Source organism: Heliconius melpomene, chromosome 17, assembly GCF_056956725.1.
Source record: "Heliconius melpomene rosina isolate 202511_hmr_F chromosome 17, ASM5695672v1, whole genome shotgun sequence".
NCBI classification, from domain to species: Eukaryota; Metazoa; Arthropoda; class Insecta; order Lepidoptera; family Nymphalidae; genus Heliconius; species Heliconius melpomene.
Genome location: NC_140405.1, coordinates 12,597,688 through 12,611,382, shown reverse-complemented (window position 1 = coordinate 12,611,382; position 13,695 = coordinate 12,597,688). Strand labels below are relative to the sequence as shown.

Genomic DNA, 13,695 nt, shown 5'->3' with positions numbered 1-13,695 from the left:
AAACCTTACGTACGAAGTAAATAGCTCCATATTCCTATAACGAAAGTGCCGCGACATAAGTTGCTTTCGCACCGACACCGCTGCGCTGTGCTTACTCATACTATAAAGTTGCATACACAGTGAGTTATTGGAATGAGTAATTTTTTGTGATTTATGTGTTTATATTTTTTTTTCTAATCACAATGAAAGCTATGCGATCTCCAACTCACAACACCACCCGTGCTGGTGGATCTCAACCAGACTTATCTAAATTAAATAATGAATCTGTAGACCCGCAAATAACTCTTCGAAAACGAAAACAACCGTTTGATCGCGAATGCCAGTGCTCTGAAGACATGAAAACTATCCGAAATGACTTGTCACGTATTACTTCTTTGCTTGAAAACTACGTCGATTCTAACGCACAACTAATGAGCAAAATGAATGAAAGCATCGCAGAAGTTAAAAAGGACATAACTGACTTAAAGATGGATATACAATATTTTAATAATACAACCACGCAAATATTACAAGAGCAAAGCAAGATAAATGATCAACTGAAACAACTTCAAGCGAAGATAACGCACGGGGAGAATAAAATAAAAACAATTACAGATACTGTAAATAAAATCGATCCTACTACGTCAGAAACATATGTTAACCGGCTACATGTCAACGAGAACATAATGCGAGAAATTCAAGAACGTAAAAAGAGAGAGTGTAATATCATTATGGTTGGCCTGGCAGAACCAGCAGGTGATAACATTAAAGAACGATTTCTCAACGACGAAGCTGAGGTACTTAAAATTATTAGATCATTAAAAAATGATATCTCCAAACCAGAAAAATTTTTTCGCCTCGGCAAATATAATCCTGAAAAACCTCGAAAACTAAAAGTATGTTTTTCTAATTCTGAACAAACCACATACTTACTACGCAACAAAGACAAACTTCCTGATAACGTCAAATTGTTCTCAGACCAAACCCCAACCCAGTATAAATATCTGACATATGTGAAAGATGAACTTAAGCGACGTACTGCTAACGGAGAAAGGAACCTTACAATAAAGTATATACAGGGAACACCAACCATAGTTAGCAAAGAATCAAAAAACTAAAAACACCATTAAGCAAGTCTAAGCCAGAAGATAATATAACTTATCAAATAGTAACTAGTTATCAAGATATACATACAAACAGATCACGTTTATCATTTCTATACCTAAATGCAAGAAGTATATGTAAAAAAGGCAAATTTGATGAGTTAAAATATATATTACAATCCATACCGACTACTATACACATCATACTGATCACAGAAACCTGGATAGCTACTGAAGACCAAGCGCAAGGACTACAAATAACTAACTATACTCACTACTACAATATAAGGACTGATACGAGAGGAGGTGGCGTGTCAATCTACATTCACAACAACCTGAAACACAATCTTATCGAATCGATATACTTGAATGGCAGCAATTACCTATGGATTCATGTAAACAGATTTGCTTTGGACATCGGTGTAGTATACAACCCAGGAGATACAAACTTGAAGACCTTCTTGGAAGATTTTGAAACACAATTACAACAACACAAACGAGCAATAATTATGGGAGACTTCAATATCGATTTGCTAACAAAAAATTACAAAGTAACGAAATATAAAGAAATGATCAGAGAGTCGGGACACAAGTTCCTAAATAAACTTTGTGATAAATATTGCACAAGAGATTCCATTACAAGAAAATCTATTATTGACCATGTTATGACTAACCTGAAAGATCATGATTATAAACTTACAATCATCAACTCAGCGATGACAGACCACAAACAAATATATCTACATATTAATAAATTTAAACCCGCCCAAATACTACGCAAAAGATATGAAGCCGTTAACTATGATAAACTATACAGGAACATATTGGAAACAAATTTTGAAACTATAGAAAGTAACTACACCTTACTAGAAAGCAAAATCAAACAATGTCTAAATGAAAGCAGAATTACCAAAATAAAAATACTGAATCCACCACAAAAAGACTGGATAAATAGCGATGTATGTGCAAATATCGCCTATAGGAACAATTTGTGGTACCAACATAAACAGGATCCTAGTAATGAAGTTATAGAAAATAATCTTATTACAGCAAGAGAGAATACCCTAAAACTAATTGATAAAACCAAAAATGAGTACTTCTTTAAACTATTCCAGCAAACCATTAATGACTCTAAAAAAACATGGTGTCTTATTAAGCGATTAGCCAACCACAACTTAAAATATAGTAGCGCCCCCAACAAATTGACTGTCGACTCGAAAGACATTATCGAACCCAGCGAGATTTGTGAGGTCTTTAATGAATATTTTTCAAGTATTGGCCCTACGTTAGCTAAAAAAATTCCGATCAAATATCACAATCCCCAAAATTGCTCACTTTTGTTAAATTTTGTTGCCTACGACTCACTATCCTCCCTTGAACCTTGTACAACCGAGGAAATAATCAAAGGTATAAGTAAATTAGACTCAAACTCAAGCTCGGGCATTGATAAAATTAGCGTTAAAGCTATAAAGCGCGTAGCGAATCTAATAGCTCCAAGTTTATCCAATTGTTTTAATAAAGCCATAGTCGATGAAATATTTCCTCCTAGTCTTAAGATAGCTAAAATAACCCCCATCTATAAATCTGGGCTTAAGTCGGATCCGGGTAATTATCGTCCGATCTCGGTACTTCCAGTCTTTTCTAAAATTTTAGAAAAAATAATCTATGAGCGCTTGATGAAGCATCTTGATAGCCAAAAAATTATTTCCGATCGCCAATACGGTTTTAGTGCGAAAAGCAACACCCTAGCTGCAACACTTGACCTTATAAATAAAATCAAAATAAACTTAGATAAAAAACATATTGCTTTGGGCGTGTTCATTGACCTAAAAAAGGCATTCGATACCGTTTGTCACCAACTGCTACTAAGAAAGCTTAAACGCTATGGTATCCAGGACAAAGTTCTAAATTTGTTGCAATCTTATTTGAGTAATAGGTATCAATCGGTCAAAATAGATCTAACCCAAAGTAAAATCCTACCAATCACTTGTGGCGTTCCCCAGGGTTCTATACTGGGTCCACTGTTATTCTTACTTTACGTAAATGATCTAGCGTTTTTGGGCCTGACGGGACATCTTACTTTATATGCAGATGATACGTGTCTTTTTTATTTTGGAACCAACATTAACGATATTATGATACGAGCCCAAAAAGACTTAGATATCCTAACTGAGTGGCTCAAATCTAACTTGCTGACAATAAACACTACAAAAACGTGCTATGTTATATTTCACCAGAAAAATAAAAAAGTTCCATCACATAATCCATTAGTAGTCAATAATGTAACTATAGTACAAAAGTCTCACGAAAAATACCTGGGCCTGTGGTTAGACAGTCATCTCACGTGGACTCACCAAATTAATCATATAAGTAAGAAACTTTCATCCCTCTTGGGCTCATTGCGAAGCGTCTCCCGATGCGTCCCTATAAAACTTAGATACAACATCTACAATTCCTTAGTAAAATCCTACTTAAGCTACTTAATTGAAATTTGGGGAACCGCATCGAAAACTAAATTACATGAATTACAAATCAAACAAAACAAACTAGTAAAAATGTTATTCCACTACCACCATCTTACTTCTACAAAAACAATTTACACTAAGTTAAGAATCATGAACATTAAGCAACTATACACGTACAACACATGCATTTTAATTAAAAAAATCATAAACCGTAACATCCATACAAACCTATCTTTTATTAAAAACTCACAAATATGTAATCGTAGTACTCGCCGAGGCAGCTTACTTGTTATACCTAAGGTCCGGACTAAATTTGCCCAGAAAAACATTACATTTGACGGGGCCCTACTATATAACAAATTACCCCACGACATAAGAAATGCTAGCTCGCATAATGTATTTAAATCTAAATTATGTAAACATATTCATACAAATTATTCGGAATATTTATAAAATTTGTTATATATAATTTCTATCATAATGGCTTGCTAGTATTAACTCTTTATACTTTAAATACTTATTAAATCTAAATTATCTTAATATATCTTCATAAACTATCTTAAATACAAACATAAAATGTTACTATAAAAATATTATAAAATCACTCATTGTAACTACAACTTTATACTAAAAGAACATTTCTACCCTCTAGTAATTAATATTATATAAATTTCTACCTTATTGTACTAAGTTAAATGAAGTAAGAAGAAGCAAGAATGAAGAATATTTTGCAAGTATTAAGACTGACTTTTTAAATTTGTAAACATTAATTATACAAATCTCATGTAAGTGACTGTAAAGTCTTTTTTGAGAAATAAATATCTTTAAACCTAATTATAAGCCCTAAAAAGGATAAAAATTAAAAAAACATAAATTTAATTACAAAATATGTATTTATTTGCATTGTGTTTCATTATTTTTTGGTTATAACGTGCTCTATAGTGGACAATGAAGCTTATAATAAGGAAGCAAGCTCAGTTAAAGTTGTTGAGGAGAGTATATTGTAATATCAATTTTATTGACATTGTAATTTGGTAGCATTATACAAAACATATACATTGCAGGACCCGACAGACATTGTCCGGAATCTTAAATTTATTATTATTACTGGTGATCCGAACGTGGCTTCGCCCGCTTAAACTTAAACTGTATTATAGCCATATTATCCAACATCTTAACATAAATCGCCTATGTGTTATTCTGATGTTTCATCCAGATCCATTCAATAGTTTAGGTGTGAAAGAGGAACAAACATCCATCCTTACAAACTTTCACTTTTATAATACTAGGAGGATTTAATATGCTTACTGATTTCTTATGCTTAAGATGGTATGTTACACTATAACCAATTGTAGTGCCAGTTACTGGATCCAGTTGTAAATTCAAACCATCCAGGAAGCCATTTTACTATATAGACAATAAATTATCTACATTTATCTGAAATTTTATTAAATTTTTAAATACGTACATAATATAAAAAAGTATAGGTAACTAATTAAATTATACATTAATCCAATTCTAACTTATATTTACTATATAGTGACTAAAATACATCCTAATATTAAAACAATCTAAATAAAATAATAAAAAATTAGGCTTACACAATAAAAAAAATCCATATATCATGCACTTCTATCTTCATTCAGACAGTTTAAGGATGACTCATTTAGACATTTCAATTATACACTTAGCCCGGTCGTTCTCAACCTTTTATCAACACTTAATTTTTTTTTAAAGATAACTTTAAAAGTTATTTGCTTACTTTATAACATAGATTATGATGATTTATTAATTTATTACAATCATATAAGCAAGTACTTTTATTTAATTAAAATTTCATGTAAAATAAAAAGACAATGGTTGAGAACAACTGACGTAGCCACTTCACTTATACACTTAGCCACATCGTATATACACTTAGACAGTTCACTAGGCTTTGAGAGCGGCGTCTAACTCCGCCAGCTGCAACGTAGCTCTACGTAGCATCTCGGCTTGTTGAGCGCTACTCTCGTTTAGAGCTGAGACACTTTGTTTTAGTGTAGTAAGGCGTGTGGATACTCTCTGTTTCTCTGTTATTAACAGTTGATGCGCTTTTGCACCTATAAAATGTTAATTTGTTAATGATTAAATGATTTTTGGAGACTATCGAGGCGCAGTGGCGCGAGCATATGACTGTAGACGCGACGGTTGTGGGTTCGATCGCCACTCGGGGAAATGGGGAATGGAAATGATTTAATAAGCTTTTCGGCTTGGTAACAAGGCAAAATGCGGTTGATTAATTCAGTTTAGTACTTTGTGTACACTTTATGACCGAATCAAATCAAAAAAAATCAAATCAAAGGTAAAATCGAAGGTAAAATCGGTCGTCTAACTCACGTGGTAGATATGGGTTGACACTGAAACAAGAAAAAATATATGTAAAAAATTACCTAACAAAGGTATATAGTCCCCAGCTCTCTCCGACCGTATGTCCAATGTGAACCACTCGTTCAAATCCTCAGAATCTGATGATGGCAGCTCCTGTAATGATTGCAATAATTAAAATGTTGTTAACACATTTTGTTCTCTACTTGCCATTCTTACTTACGTTTTAAGGGGGAGAGAAATAATAAATATTATTGGAAACTTCGATAACGACTTTAGTTATGCTGTGCTGCCAGAGAGCCTTCTTTTGAGATATGACAATATCGCTTTCCGGCGTCAATATATTATAACACACATTCTTTCAAGTAGGGTTTGGATATTGAAACCACAAACATAACTTTTTTAGACATGGTAGAGCTACAATTAACGTAAGTTACATTGTGCCTACACTACACAGTGGCTGTCGCTGTCGGTTGGCACTCCGGTCTCTTTATACGCTAAGTGGTGTTTGTTGTGTCCATTTTTATGTCTGATTCAATGTTACGCAAAACCTACAGTCTATTTATATGAAAGATAAGTGAAGATTATAAGTGAAGGGTTAAGTCAGTGGTTCTCAATCATTTCTGTAAAGAGTTTATGTATAATTTGGCTGCAATATTACAATAAGTTTAATCTCGTGGATCGCTAGGATAAAAAATATTAGTTTTTTAGTAAATCCAGCCCACATCAACCTACATCGTACAGGCTGTCGTCTTCCGAGTGGCTGTCGCCGTCGGTGGGCACCTCTTCGTCCATCTGCTCCGGTTTCATTATACGCTGAGTGTTTGTTCTCTCAGCTTCCATGTCTGATTCGAATTCCTAAAAAAAAATGGATAAACAAAGTGACTGAATTTGAATCCGCAATTTGTTATTAACTCCGAGATGCAAGCTAAGGGGTATTATAAGTTTGAAGGTGGAGCGCAATTTTGTGTTGAAAATCAGCTTCACGCTGTATCCTGCACACAACGGGATAGGCAGAGCTGAGAGGGCTGGACGTGAGGGTGTTAAAACATTCCGTTCTTCAGAATTCGCTGGAATGTGCAGAACATTCCGCCGAAGGCAGGAGGCATTGTGAGAGGAGTGGCGGAAATCAAAGCCGCGCTTTCAGAGCAGAGAAAAGAAAATATAAATTTAAATAAACATTTTATTTCCTCGAAACATTTAAAACCAGAACCCGTCGTGTTTTTTTTTTAAATATTATTAATTAAACAATGTGTTACAGTGGAACAGCATTTGACTGCATACGCGATGGTTGCGAGATCGATACTCGCTTAGAGATATTTTTTTGAATAAAAATGTTTAATAACAAACCTCATCTAAATCAAACTGCTCCTCATCGAGGAATTCTTCTTCATCAATTATCTCGTCAGGTTCCATTTTCATTTTGGCCACTTTAGTGTTAACAGATTTTTGTAGTGGCGTCGACGTTGCTGGTGTTTTAACTGTAATACAAAAAAAACACCTTAATTATGAACCTAGTTTTCACCTGCATGACCAAATAAATACTGTGATGACCCACACATTTAGCAGCTACTGTAGCTACTGTAGCTGCTGCGGATTATGTAGAATGTGATATAGCCTATAGCCATGTGCGATAAATGGATTATCCAACACAAAAATTTCGAACTAGCAGTTTCTCAGATTTGAGTATTCAACCAAACAGCTTTTTAATCAGCTTTCAGCTTTTTAATAATAGTAAATATAACATTTTCATCTCTAAAAAACGTTAAAAATCACACAATGCATTACAAAATAAAAAAACATCTACACAAATCTTACTATGGAATATTATAAATATGAAAAATTGTGAGGATGGATGTTTATTCGACTTTCACGCAAATACTGCTGAACGGATTTATATGAGACTACAGTGATTATATCTTATACATCAGACCAACACAGATAAAAAATTATGTTTGTATAGTTTGGCTATAATATAACAATAAGTTTAAACGGGCGAGGCTATGCTTGAGCCATTAGTAAAAATATATTTTTAAAAAATTTAAAGTTCCGTATTCCAACCTGCTAACTTCGGTAAGCTGACCACCTTCTTAGTGACTGTTTTTAAAGCGTTTATACTTGACTTGGCCGTACTTTTCGACGCCACGTTTAATTTTCTTGACACACCAAACATTCTTTTCACTGTTAGACCTTCATCTGATGACTGAAAAAAAAAATATAGTTGTTTTTTTCTTACGCGATGGTTCGATTCCCCTGAAGGGGAAAGAAACATTTAATATTTCCATTTCCTAGTTCTGGTAACGATGCAAAGCGCGGCGTTGAGTTTCACCTGTCAATACACAATGTCTCCAGATTTCGGTGGAAAATCGAAGATGAAAGAGCCTTTAGGAACGTGGATGTCTTAACACCAAGTTCCCTCTGCATCCTCTGTGAAACAGTGGGACTCACTGAAGCTGAATGTGTTAAATACACATCATGTAGTTATTTCCATTTTACCACGCGAAAGAAGCGGCAATGAAAGTTGGTAAATATATGAAGATGAATAATATTTGTAGGTATACATACGACATCAGTATCTCTGTCGCTGGTCTCCTCCGGCACCGCCTTGCTGGGATACTTTTTGAGTATCGCGTTCTTTGCTACTTTTAAGCGTGCTACTTTTGTTCCCTGATAGAGAAAGTAAATATTTAAATTTTCTTTAAAATGCTATACAAAATTGCGTGTTTGATTCTCAATCGAGATAAAATGCCTAACTAAATCCACTTCCGCCACTCAACTGCATGAAAAATAGATTGTGTTATTACTAGGTTTCGTTTTCGTTTCTGCCTAACTCGCTATATGCGGGATACAGCGTGAAGCTAAAAAAAATTAAAAAGACGAACCTCAAATATATATTCATCGTCATCGTCGTCGCTCGACTGTGACTCGTGCGTCCTCTTCTGTTCTAATTTCTTTACGCCATCTTTTTTAGAACTGTTGTCTTCGCCTAACATACGCTATGATAAATTTAAAAAAGCATGAATAATATAAAATTTACGTTTTAAAAAAATGTTAATGTAATTTAATACATATATATATATATATATATATATATATATATATATATATATATGTATATATATATATATGTATATATGTATTAAATTACATGAACATTATATATATATATATATATATATAGTTATGTCCCACTCTTAAATGAAAACTTAAATATTCTATAATTTCTAAAATGTATTTAAAGGTATCAATAAAAACAACCAACTTTAAAAACAATTACAAGTTTATAAATATAAATTGTGTAATTGTGTTATAAATTGTGTAACTTGCATGAGTGTATGAGAACTTTTATGACAGCATGAGTATTTTTAAGAGTGCATAAGTACTTTTATGAGTGCTTGAATACTTATATGAGTTTTCTTATGATTATCTTTTTTCTCATACACTTCATGTTAGTGTACTTGGATTAGTGTGCGTGTTTGTCCCTATATTTTTTAACCACTATACTTACCAAAAGTTCATCAGTATCATGTCCATCATCCTCTGACTGTTTTGCAGACTCGTCTAACTCACTCTCTTCTTTCTTGTCGTCTAATACTCTGCCATCTGTCTTTCTTATTAGGAAGGCACCTAGTTCTTCTGGTAGCTCTGTCTGGAATGTAGGTTTAAAGGAATATTTATCAATTTTAAAAAAGTATAACTAAATTTATAAAAATACATGTCTACCTGTACACATTTATATATATGTAAAGTGACTGGTATATCCTAAGCACTATGCATAACAAACCAAACCGCTAAACTGAGTAGGTACTTAGAATATTCACTCTAAGGCAGTAACATAGGGCTTGAAAGTATGTATAGGTCATGACGTCCACTAGCAATGGAAAGTTAGTTACATATAACCACAACTACATTTCTTTTTTATATGTACATGCAATCATTTTGCATAGAGACAGCCAACATAATAATTTTAGTAATTTTTTCCCCCGTGTGGACATCAAACCCACAACCATCGCAAATACAATCCAACCAATAAAATTTTAACATGAAATACAATTTCTTTATCATGTATATACTAAAAATATTGTACTAAAATTTGCTTATAATTGCAAAAAGAGACAAAAAAATTGAAATAAATTTAAACTACAATATTCTTAACCACACACCTGATTACTCCTCTGCAAGTTATCCAAAGTGTCTTCAATGTTCTTGGATTGAGCCGATACAAGATCTGATTCATTGATGCTGGGTGGTGTGTCGTCTTGACTTGTGTTTATATTGGAATCTGTTTTATTTTGATCTGCCTGCTAAAAGGAAATAAATTAAAAATATATTAAATAACTACCATCTAGGAAATAACTGATAATCTTCAAAGTGCTAAACATATTTGTTCAAATCAGAGCTAGGAACACAGTTGATTAAGATTACCTTAAAAAAACTATATAAATATAGGTGCACTTGTTTACGAGATATGATGCCACAAACAGATATATAGATGTACACTGATGATATTGGCTGAGGCAAAAGAGGTATGTAGAGATTTTCTATATTGAAATATTTTAATCATAATATAATTAAGTCTATTATAAACTCTTTTGCTCATATTTTCCATTAAAGCTAAAACAAATTTTAATGTTCACAGAAAAAAGTTGACTTAGCACTTCTTAGTACATAAAGAAATATGACATTTCATATAATTTCATTAAATATTTCATAGGCAACTCACAGCTGGATTATAGTCATCATCTGTAAGTATGCCTTCACTGAGCCACTCCTCATGACCCTCGTCCATTTCATCTTCTCCCTCTTTTGGACCTACCTGTAATAAAAATAAGCAAAATACAACAACAATATTTTAAATAAACAACAATATTTAAAATTTAAAATTCCATGGTCCTCAGGCATAAATAGATAAGTCAAAAGAGACTTACAGAAGAATCAAATATTTTATTAATAAACAGAATGCTTTAAGATTCATGTTGCCCTTAAAACAATAATATTAAATTATAAATAATAGTATATGGTAAGCAAATAAAATAGAAAGATGTATCACAACTTTTTCCCACTGTAAAAACATTTTACATTCTTTAATATGATTAATTAAGTCATCAAGGCAGAGTGTAACAGCACCTCACTGCAAATGCTAGTAAATATTATTTTCACTTCCCTGCTGTGGCAAGATAATGTACAGTGTTAAGTACTGAGAAATAAAATTGATTACTAAATATATTTTTTAAGAAATCTGTGTTAATTTAATTTATACGGAAAACAAACCCTTAAATCCAAGTAACACCCACAGCAGCATATATTAGAATTATTGACCGTCACTTGCATAACAACTTTACCATGTTTTATTGATATTTTAAACATAATTATTTATAAAAAATACCTTAAGTAACTGAAAAGCTGACACTAATATCCTGTTCCATTTTAAAACAATGATAGTTGAATATAAAATGGTAGCAGAAAAATAAGATTATTATAATAGGTTTAAAATATAATATAATTAACTGATACAGTTGGTGTGAAGTTCATAAGGTGTAAGTATATGTTTCATGTGAAGTAAAATATTTTCAATAGCTAATTATGTATATTTAAAACATTATTGAATTGAAAAGGTATAAAATAAATCTTTCTTACCTCTATTTTTAACATTTTTGCAGCAGGTTCTTCATATTCCGACATATTGATTTGTAATATATATTTTGAATAAAAAAATTACCTATTTTTACGTATATATATTATTATTTTAAGCAAATAATATTTTACTAACAATAACCTACAAATGTCGGCAAATTGTTTTATTGATATATTTAATGTTGCCACTTGCCCCACCAAGAATTTGGTTTGTCTTTGTTAATTTTATATTTATATTTAACTATATAAATTGTTGTGGGATTTAAAGATTTTTATATATCAAAATACGGTAATATTAACTAAAAATGATTGCGTTTAGTAAAAATTTTAATATTCAATTAAAAATATATTTATATGGCTTAATTAGTAAAATGATGTTCAAAGTTGAAGTGTAAAAAAAGCGCTTCAGTCACAAAATACCGAAACAGAATAAGCTGCAAATTTCTACTGTGTCTGTTGTTTCTACCAGAATCAGATGACCGATCAGATCTTTCTTTGGAATGAACTCAAATAACATTAATCAAAATAAATTAAAATTACAGTACGACCAATGTACTCACTTTTACTCACTATTGTTCACTCGGAAACAAATACTTATTCATAAATCATAAGTAAGAAAAATCCTAAAATCAAATCTGCTCAGCCATCTATAGCTAACTTGAAGCACTTCACAGTTCTTAATATTAGAACTTAGAACCTAGAACCTAGAACCCGTACCTAAAAACTACCTAAAAATATTTTTTGCCTACAATATCAAATAAAATAAGAAGAGAACCAAAGCGTATTTTAAATCTATCTATACTAATATAATAAAGCGGAAGAGTTTGTTTGTTTGTTTGTTTGTTTGTTTGTTTGAACGCTAAGATCTCTGGATCTACTGGTCCGATTTTCATTGTTTTTGTTTTGTATGAAAGCTGCATTCTTCAGAAGTGCTATAGGCTATATAACATTACATTACACATATATACTAACATATTTTAAAGTAAATTCTAATTTGACATGCAATTTATTCTGCCATGTTAATAACAACCGTCGTTGCTACGCGACCGCTACCGCGACGTTTTGATATTCATCCTTATGAAAATAAATATAATAGTCACTTTTAGCATTTTATCTAGATTGAAATTATAGTTTACTGTATAACATACTAATAAATAATTAAGGAGATGTCACTGATTCCAAATGACCTAGCCACCTAGCGGGCGGCACAGTATGACCGACGCGAACGGGCAGATGACGTTGACGGTTTTATAAATTTTCATACATTTTCGAACTTTATTTGTTGTTTATAATTAATTTAAAATACACGTTGATTCTCTTCTTATTTTATTTGATATTGCCCGCTAAAATTATCCTACTTAATAGAGAGAAATGTTTAGTTATTTCGTAGAGTCGATATCTATGTACGCACGTACGGAAAACTTTAGGTACTTTTTCTAATATAAAGAATACCTATCCTTTAGTTACTTTTAATCCTTTTGTTAGTTCATTTCAATAACTCAGATAATTTTTTCTAACAATGTGTATCTACTTATTATTATTTTTGATTATTTGGGCTTATATTTTCTTACTAATTCTATTGAGAATTGAAAATAATTTCATGAATATATTTAATAAATATTCTTATAGTTGAAGCAGGCGTAGCCGCGTCCGGGTCCACTAGTACTAATATAATAAAGCGGAAGAGTTTGTTTGTTTGTTTGTTTGAACGCTAAGATCTCTGGATCTACTGGTCCGATTTTCATTGTTTTTGTTTTGTATGAAAGCTGCATTCTTCAGAAGTGCTATAGGCTATATAACATTACATTACACATATATACTAATATATTTTAAAGTACATTCTAATTTGACATGCAATTTATTCTGCCATGTTAATAACAACCGTCGTTGCTACGCGACCGCTACCGCGACGTTTTGATATTCATCCTTATGAAAATAAATATAATAGTCACTTTTAGCATTTTATCTAGATTGAAATTATAGTTTACTGTATAACATACTAATAAATAATTAAGGAGATGTCACTGATTCCAAATGACCTAGCCACCTAGCGGGCGGCACAGTGTGAGTATGACCGACGCGAACGGGCAGATGACGTTGACGGTTTTATAAATTTTCATACATTTTCGAACTTTATTTGCTGTTTATAA

The 13,695-nt window shown here is 32.1% G+C and overlaps 1 protein-coding gene across 5 annotated transcripts; it reads right to left on the bottom strand.

Moving 5' to 3' along the window:
* Nucleotides 1-4,421: 4,421 nt before the first annotated feature.
* Nucleotides 4,422-11,740, bottom strand: LOC146530356 (uncharacterized). 5 transcript variants are annotated; one of them, XR_014878937.1, is made up of 12 exons: nt 11,183-11,374; nt 10,635-10,727; nt 10,075-10,215; nt 9,420-9,560; nt 8,794-8,907; nt 8,477-8,578; nt 7,973-8,114; nt 7,262-7,392; nt 6,647-6,769; nt 5,977-6,067; nt 5,149-5,646; nt 4,422-4,984 (listed from the first exon to the last, which is right to left on the bottom strand). XR_014878937.1 is itself a non-coding variant. In XM_085200917.1 (11 exons), exons 1-11 carry the CDS (start codon nt 11,591-11,593, stop codon nt 5,477-5,479), a joined length of 1,293 nt encoding a protein of 430 aa, XP_085057043.1. In that variant the 5' UTR covers nt 11,594-11,740; the 3' UTR covers nt 4,422-5,476. The 5 variants fall into 5 exon arrangements, 4 of the variants coding, with proteins under 4 accessions (XP_085057043.1, XP_085057045.1, XP_085057041.1 ...); XM_085200917.1 differs by lacking the exon at nt 11,183-11,374 and adding an exon at nt 11,549-11,740 and having other exon boundaries at nt 4,422-5,646; XM_085200919.1 differs by lacking the exon at nt 11,183-11,374 and adding an exon at nt 11,549-11,729 and having other exon boundaries at nt 4,422-5,646; nt 10,075-10,212.
* Between the last annotated feature and the right edge of the window lie 1,955 nt (nt 11,741-13,695).

What these genes read in the sequence shown, in the direction of transcription:
- LOC146530356 (XM_085200915.1), bottom strand. Translation starts at nt 11,278, where the DNA reads ATGTTTAAAATATCAATAAAACATGGTAAAGTTGTTATGCAAGTGACG. An exon ending in ATGATGACTATAATCCAGCT is followed by an intron (nt 10,216 to 10,634) that starts GTGAGTTGCCTA and finishes ATTTCCTTTTAG; the next exon opens with CAGGCAGATCAAAATAAAAC. An exon ending in AGCAGTTTGATTTAGATGAG is followed by an intron (nt 6,770 to 7,261) that starts GTTTGTTATTAA and finishes ATTTTTTTTTAG; the next exon opens with GAATTCGAATCAGACATGGA.